The following is an 8,252-nucleotide window of genomic DNA, read 5'->3' as shown; positions in this document are numbered from 1 at the left end:
ATTTTTAATTTTTAGTTTGTAATCCTCTTTGTTAATATCTTTCTCGATAGACTTTATCATTGTTTGAATGTCGATGACATCATCGATGAAGATTGGTGGAAGAGGAGGAACTTTCTGCGTATGTTGGTTTGTTAATGTTTCAACTACGTTCATAGAATCGTCTGTAGATTCTAATATTTTGAATCTGTTACAAGTGGTAACATGGTTTGTTGACGGTTCGTTCTGATTAGTGTTTACATTTTTTTTAACTGTATCTAGCTTACGTTTTTTGTTGTTGATTTACAAGGAACATAATTAGAAATCTATTCGTTAATTCCTTTGTTCCTAGATTTTGTAACCCAAAGCATAATGTATATTCAAGGGTATAATAATATGAGCCTCTCCTTATGTTACGTCTGGTGACTCTCTACCTAAACCAGGCCACACACCGCGGACAAGATGGCAGCCAGGTGTCTGCACATCCTTTTTTTTTTAATTTTACAATCAATTCTCATTGAGAATTATTAGTAAATTATTCTGGCGTGGCACTATGTCGTGTTTAATAAGTATTTATCGTTACACATCCTTATTGCGTACCCTCAATAGTCTTAAGAACCCTCCATAAATCTCAATTTTCTAGTTAAGGTTAAATCAGAATTTTCTAGTTAAAGTCCTTCAGATCGAACAAACATCTTTTTACTGAATTGTTTTCTAAAGCTTATTGTCCACTACGAATTGACACGACAAAGTTGGTTTTTCTCACGTATGATGCTTCCCACTAGCAACTTTCTCTCGGGGGTGGTTAACACCCTTCCTCACCCACCAACCTGGAAAATAACCAATTAACAGCGAAGTCTATTTTCCTCACTTTCCTAACGAAAACTTGTCCTTAACGAATCAGCTCATCTCGTGTCGTAGATAAATCCGAACAACTTAAATCAAAATTAAAAAAATTCTACTGGCTCATTGGCAGACGTTCCAACTTAAGCGCGCAGAATAAAATAATGTTATATAAGGCCATATTAAAATCCGTTTGGACCTATGGAATCCAACTATGGGGAACAGCGAGTAATTCCAACATAGAAATTCTTCAACGATTCCAATCGAAAAATCCCAAGATCCTTAACAGATGCACCTTGGTATGTTACCAACGAAACAGTACATCGCGACCTTAAGATACCAACAGTTTAAAGAAGAAATATCCAAATTCGGTAATAGATATAACATAAGAGTTAACAACCACCAAAAACCGTTAGTTACTCAATTACTTGACACGACGGATCAGATCCGCAGACTAAAAAGACATTACCCTCTAGATTTAAACGTTAGATTCAGCTAGAATCAAACACACGATAAACACTTATTAAACACGACATAGTACCACGCCATAATAATTTACTTATAATTCTCAATGAGAATTGATAGTAAAATTCTTCCAAATAAAAAAAAAAACATTATCCGTAGCTTCGATCGTAACTTTGTCTGCAGCAACTCGACGGTCGCTCGTATCTAAGGCTTCACTGATTCAAGTTTTCAAATTCTGTTCAAAACGAAATGAGCGAAGATTATTTTTCCTCTTTTTTTACCCTTATATATTCTATGTAAAGACTATTTATAAAGAGAGATTATAACAAGAATTTCTAATATATCGAGCCAGTGTTTTCTATTATTTCGTCACTTTTAATTCGATACTTCCTCCTCAAGTGTCGGACGAGCCTACAATTTGTTGTCAAAAACACTCGAGATCTGCTGTGTCTTGTTTGTAAATATGTATACATACGTATTTGGAAACGTTTAATACGTTTCGTATTCTTGCACAATATCTGAAACAGTAAACAGTAATGGACACAGGATTATACGTATATGTACATAGACGTAAATGCGATGAAATGTTTATTTTCGTTGCCAGTTTCATTATCGTGGTATGATGCAGAAGGTATTGATTGCAAAAGTAAAAGATGTAAGAGCATACAATAAGCCACGTCGTGGAGATACTATTATTTTTCACAGCTAATTCCAGAGTTGCGTTGAAACGATATGTCTTTTTAATCTGCAGTTAACCTAATCTCTCGAATCGTTCATGATTTTTAACGGATTTTTGTATTGATTGGAAAGAAACGGTTGCTTTCAGTAGACTAATATCTGAAAATAGAATCTAAAGAATGGATAATAATTGAAGAATGTTCGTCTGATGAAATAAAAGTCCAGATTCGTTCATTTCTAGAATAATTGAGTGGATAATTATAATAAAAAGGCGATAGATATATGGAGGAATTTCTAAACCATTTGAAAATGTGGATTGCAAGTTAGAGGTTACGTTAATCATAAAGTGTAAACTAAACTGGAAACGATAAAGCGGGAATAGTATTAGGAAAGATAATTCTAAAAATTAAACGATATCACCCGATTTACGTGAAATTACCAGATCATCTTAGAGAATATTGTACTTACAACTATCTTCCTCGTGTTTACACTTATTCACTATAATATAAGAGAGTTCCCAGTGTTGTCACGTGCTTGATATGATATATGTTACTTATTACATTTACACGCTATTAATATCAAAAAGAAGACACGAATAAAACTGGAAGATTTCGTCCTGAGTATTTACCAAATTATCGTTGACATTTTATTGCGACGGTAGTTTCGATTCTCTTATTAATTTTGGAAAAGAAGGTAGCGCATTTATTCATTTCTCTTGCGCAAGAATCGTAAATGTGAGAACATACTTTTGTAATTAAAGGGATAGCGACAAGTCAGAATTATTACTTTAATCCTCATCCTGTGTACTAATAGTGAATATATAGTAAATACAGTAAATGCAATAAATATAGTAAATATAGTAAATATAGTAAATATTTACTATTAGTACACAGGATGAGGATACTAATAATTTGCTGCAATAATAATAAATAGTAAATATTTACAATTCTTCTATATATTTGAGAATCGAGAAGCGTTCGATATTCTTAACAGCGTGCTTGCTGTCCTTTCTTATCGCTCGAACAAACCATATTATCAACTTGTTTTTAATTCCCTGCCCCCACTCGTTATGAATCCCGTTAGAATTTTTCCTCCCCTTTCCCAATCATACAATGCTCGTAAGTTTCGTCTTTTACGTACAGGGTGTTCTTGTCACCAATACTTTTATTGCTGTTACAAATTAACTCCCTTCGCGCCTTTGAACTGAACTTTACGTTTATTTTACAGTCTGATTAAAGTTTACTGCAAAATTTATATAACTATGGTTCCTATTACTGGAGATATTCAAGCCCTAATAAATAAAAACTAATTAATAACGTCTATCTTCAATTATACTTGATTACAATCAACATGAATATTGACTACAATGGACGTACATGCTTATCAACAAAATTAGGCAATTCGAGAAGGTTAAAAAAACAACTATATTACACTAGTTAAATGAAATTAAATATACGTTTCCTGAACACTGTATATATCACAATGTGTATACATACATATTATACTGAATCGGCAAATTCCCCACTCTTTTATTTTCTGACGTAGAGAGGGGGTTCTTTGCTTCTTTCTGTCTCTCACGCCTCTTGCCCGCTAATAAGTAAAATATTAACCGTTGGTTAATGCAAAGACATTCTTCGAGAATGCTCAAAGAAGTGAATACAAGTGTATAATAACGGAGTCACTGTATAGCGGTTGTAATACTAACACTTTTAATAGTGAATATTTTAAATCACCTGCGCCCCTGTTCGATTTCACATTTTTTCCCCATTCTTTCTTTTCTAATTTCCTTTTTTTGATTTCCTTTTTTTTGTTCAAAAGCAATAATAAGTAAAATTACCTTAAATCCGTTTTACGAAGTGTTTATTTACGTAATTACATTCGTAATATACGGCGTAAGGAATCTAGTGCGCTAAGGGTTCTTCTGAAGGATTAAACATTTTGTGATTATTCATCACTATTCAATTACTATGGTTCAATTGCGACGTCAGGTAAATTATATTTTTCACGATTCTTTCGAAAATCTAATGTTAAAAGCGCTGAAATATTGCAAACTTATAGATACTAATATTAATTAAAATGTAGAATACGAAATTCTGATGTAAAAATTACTATATCTCGTATAAGATTTGGTTGTTTACTCGGTCTAAATTTTTCGTGAAATCTTCATAATTATCTCTGAGTTTCTGTGATGATGCAAGATTCTCATACGCGTACAGAAATTGTCTAGGAACAAGATCTAGAAGCATTCCACACGTTACCAATATTTTTTATTTTTTTATTGTCAAAGTTAAAAGTAACAATGAAAATTTCAAGCAAAAATTAAAATATATAATTTATACAATGTACAAATGATGAGTTATTTGTAAGAAGTAGAAGTTAAAGATTTTAAATTAATATAGTAATTTTATTGCAAACGATTATGTAGTAATAACTTATTTAGAATAGAATATTAAAATAACGCTAGATATCATTAGCGAGTATAATCTTATTTTAATAAGCTTCAATGTGTTTTACACGCAAAGTGTTATCTTTGTAAATTATGTTTCTCATTTTTTAAACATCTTAGATTATGCAATTTTAATGCAGTAGCTTCACACGATAATGTTGACAGCAGCAAAAAATTTTAATAAAATAAAATTTTATAAACTTGTGATATTGACGCGCGTCTTGCAAGTTCAATGTTCAATATGACATTCAGCGCTTGTAATAACACGTGTTCAAGAATGGATTTTTATTAGAAATGACTTTCGAGAAAAAAAGAAAGAAGAAGAAAAAGAAATCATACTGAGATAAAACGATTAATTCGATAAATCCTAACTCTTATGTGTAATTTTCAAACTTGTAACCGGAAATATAAAAATTAATTAACCTATGTAGTACCGATGTATTTTGCTGTCCTAAATCTATCATTACTTCCGTAAGCAATTTGTAATAGAAGAATTAACATAAGCATTACCGTAATGGGTATTCTGATAGAGTCTTCGCGAATTTTACTACTTTATCATATTAGTTTGTCTTATTTTGTCATGTCAGTCGCTGAACATAACCAGATATTTTATAATACCGATATGAATCAAGATTTCTGTATAACTTCTAACACATATTTGAAATGATTGTATTTCCATATTAGGCTAATACAAAATTTAAGCACTATATACCTTTCAAATTCAAGAAAGATACTTTGTTCCACATAAACATGGACTGAACTTATGTAATACTGCAACCACATATTTATTTCTATTTTCTGTGTATGTTGATTCTGTACTGAGCGTATTAGTGAAAGATGTACTGTACGTTACATGTTAGAATTATTAAAACACCACAATGTTTTATACAGATTTTATCTTGTGGGGGAATGCTGAATCAATTTCAATTTAATATCAAGCGGAATTCATCATCTTTACAAATTAGAGATAAAAAAGTAATACAACCGGAACGATCTTTTAAGGTATGCTTTATTAAAAGATATTTCAATAATTTCTTGAAATAATTATTTTAACTGAAACTTATAAATGCTATATTTTGTAGTATGCAGATCTAACAGTCCGTCTTGCAGGACCAGACCAATTACAACCAAAGCCCAATGTCAGTGCCTTAGCATTTGGTAAATATTTTACAGATCACATGTTAAAGATATTTTATCATGAAACATTAGGAGGATGGCAAATACCAGAAATTACACCTTTTGAAAAGTTAGTTCTCCATCCAGCATCAAAAGTTCTTCACTATGCTGTAGAGGTAAATACAACTTATATTTCATAAAGTTTCCTATTCATTTCTATTATTTAACAGCATTTACTGATGTATGCACTGTATGCATTATTTCAGTTGTTTGAAGGTCTAAAAGCTTATAGAGGAGTAGATGGGAAGATAAGAATATTTCGACCAGAACTAAATATGGAACGGATGAACAATTCAGCAACGAGAACTGGCCTACCTACGTTCATAGGAGAAGAATTAATTAAATGTTGTTGTAGATTAATTAGTATTGATCAAGAATGGGTACCTCATTCTACTGCTTCTAGTCTATATATACGCCCAACACTTATAGGAATAGATGTAAGTATGCACATCTTAAAAGAAAAATTCTAATATAACGTCTTATCTTAAAGATAAAGAATGTTAATCAATTGAACGATATGAATAATAATCGTGTCATTGATGTCACAGACGTCATAAAAACAGATACATATAAAGTAAGCAATATATTTCACAATACTTAATGATAATACACGATAAAGTAGTGTTTAATGCTCTTTTGTTGGAGTAGGACTATAAGATACACTTAGACATTGTATTGTAGAAAAGAACAAGAACTAGTGATTAAAAGTTAAGAAGATAAAAATTAATATACAAAGCCTTAAATGTTCAATGAAGTATATGTCATATCTTTATGCCATTATTTAATATGAATGAATAGAAGTGTATCTTTTTTCAAACATGAATAATATTAGCATATAATGGTACTTCTGATTCCATTGATGTAAAATTTCGAAGAAAAATGTATTTATGTCATATATTTTTTATAAATTGTACTTTGAAAGGTGTGTATGCATCGTTACTTACAGATGATGCAACATTTTTATTAGAAGAAGTCATCTCAATGAAGAAATAATCGTAGATAATTAATATTTTTCTACAAAAGATATTTAATGTAAATATCAATGAGAATATTCAACCAAGAATATAAAAAGAACTTTATGTATATATATATTATAATTATTTTTACATTTTTACATCTTTATCTAGCCCACACTCGGTGTTGCATCTTCAGAATCTGCTTTACTCTATATTATTTTGTCACCTGTTGGCTCTTATTTTAACAAAACAAAAGAAAATATTGGCATATCTTTACTGGCTGATCCCCAATATACAAGAGCATGGCCAGGTGGTTGTGGTAACTACAAAGTAGGTAGCAATTATGGGCCTACTATATATGTACAAAAGGAAGCTATAGAGAAGGGTTTGCAACAAGTATTATGGCTTTATGGAGAAGATAATGAAGTAACTGAGGCCGGGACTATGAACATTTTCATGTTCTTTATAAATGATGATGGTGGTGAGCATCATTTTACATTTTTCGTTTAATTGCTTGTTCCACAACTATATAGTTTCACTGTATAATTTCATATTACTTTTATAAATATGTTATAATTTCAGAAAAAGAGTTAATAACACCACCATTAACAAGTGATTTAATTCTTCCTGGAGTTACAAGAAATTCTATTTTAGCATTAGCCAGAGAATGGAATCAATTTAAAGTCAGTGAAAGGAAATTTTGTATGAACGAAGTTTGTCAGTTACTTTCAGAAAACAGAGTAAGATATCCTATCTTAATTATTCTTTATTTAAAATTTGTTTCAACTTCATAGAAATTACAATTTTATTTTAGTTGTTGGAAATATTTGGAGCAGGAACAGCTTGCATAATTAGTCCTGTATCTTACATAGAATATGTTGGACAACCATTGCATATACCAACGATGGAGCACTCTAATCCTGTTTACAAAATGTTCTTGAAACATTTAACTGATATACAATATGGTATTATACCGGATCACCCTTGGGTGATACCTATCGAATGAATATAGAATAATCCATTTAATTATTTATTACATAATTATAACCAAAAGCGACTCCATGCAATTTTTAACATCGATTGTATTATATTTAAAAGAATAGTTGTTGGGAGTGTCACAATTTTGTTGTTGCTAGCTTCATGCGAATGTTGTTGTGAATGAATTCTTATTTATTTACACATGGAACTGATTTTGTCAAAGGCATGTAAGAAGTGAGCATGTATTGGAGATGAAACTCAGGGATCAATTGTTTCTTACAGAAGCAAAGCAACTTTTTAATAGTGAGCTATAAAGACTAATGTGTTGATTTGTGTGTGTGTGTGTTGTACGTTGAATGACAATTCGTACTTACGAATATGTGTGTGCGTTTCTACATAGAAATATAGATGTATTGTATATATTTTTTATATTACTTATTTACTATCTTATGTAATTTTAATAATTTTTCTATGGTACAAATTATTTATTCCATGTTCTACCTCACCGGTCAAGAAGGACAACAAGAAAAGAATATGCTATAAAAAGCTTTTCTTTACTTGGTAGATAGTCTGTATGTCTGAAAAAGGTTTTTGTTCATATGTGTATCATCTCAATAAAAGTATAAGTTTATAAACACTTGTTAATGCAGAATAGATATTTATTTCCTGGGGAACGCAATTAATAAATTGAAGCAAAGACGATTATCTAAAATTGTATAAACTACCTAACATAC

At 30.7% G+C, this 8,252-nt stretch overlaps 1 protein-coding gene across 4 annotated transcripts; it reads left to right on the top strand.

Moving 5' to 3' along the window:
- Positions 1 to 3,771: 3,771 nt before the first annotated feature.
- On the top strand, positions 3,772 to 8,163 carry LOC117211883 (branched-chain-amino-acid aminotransferase, cytosolic). 4 transcript variants are annotated; one of them, XM_033456168.1, is made up of 7 exons: positions 3,772 to 3,950; positions 5,300 to 5,410; positions 5,491 to 5,700; positions 5,791 to 6,021; positions 6,712 to 7,021; positions 7,123 to 7,280; positions 7,355 to 8,163. In XM_033456168.1, the coding sequence occupies exons 1-7, from the start codon at positions 3,930 to 3,932 to the stop codon at positions 7,544 to 7,546; spliced, it is 1,233 nt and encodes a 410-aa protein (XP_033312059.1). In that variant the 5' UTR covers positions 3,772 to 3,929; the 3' UTR covers positions 7,547 to 8,163. The 4 variants fall into 4 exon arrangements, with proteins under 4 accessions (XP_033312059.1, XP_033312061.1, XP_033312060.1 ...); XM_033456170.1 differs by lacking the exon at positions 3,772 to 3,950 and adding an exon at positions 4,660 to 4,788; XM_033456169.1 differs by lacking the exon at positions 3,772 to 3,950 and adding an exon at positions 4,925 to 5,210.
- The last annotated feature ends 89 nt before the right edge of the window (positions 8,164 to 8,252 follow it).

The sequence above is a fragment of the Bombus bifarius genome, unplaced genomic scaffold (assembly GCF_011952205.1).
Source record: "Bombus bifarius isolate JDL3187 unplaced genomic scaffold, Bbif_JDL3187 scf7180000008263, whole genome shotgun sequence".
Taxonomy (NCBI): domain Eukaryota; kingdom Metazoa; phylum Arthropoda; class Insecta; order Hymenoptera; family Apidae; genus Bombus; species Bombus bifarius.
Note: the sequence above shows the minus strand (reverse complement) of the source record. Positions and strands in the feature narration are given on the sequence as shown.

Excerpts from the sequence above, each read along its gene's own strand:
- LOC117211883 (XM_033456168.1), top strand. The coding sequence starts at position 3,930 with ATGGTTCAATTGCGACGTCAG. Across the intron at positions 5,701-5,790 it reads TTCTTCACTATGCTGTAGAG|TTGTTTGAAGGTCTAAAAGC; the intron begins GTAAATACAACT and ends GCATTATTTCAG. Across the intron at positions 6,022-6,711 it reads CAACACTTATAGGAATAGAT|CCCACACTCGGTGTTGCATC; the intron begins GTAAGTATGCAC and ends ATCTTTATCTAG.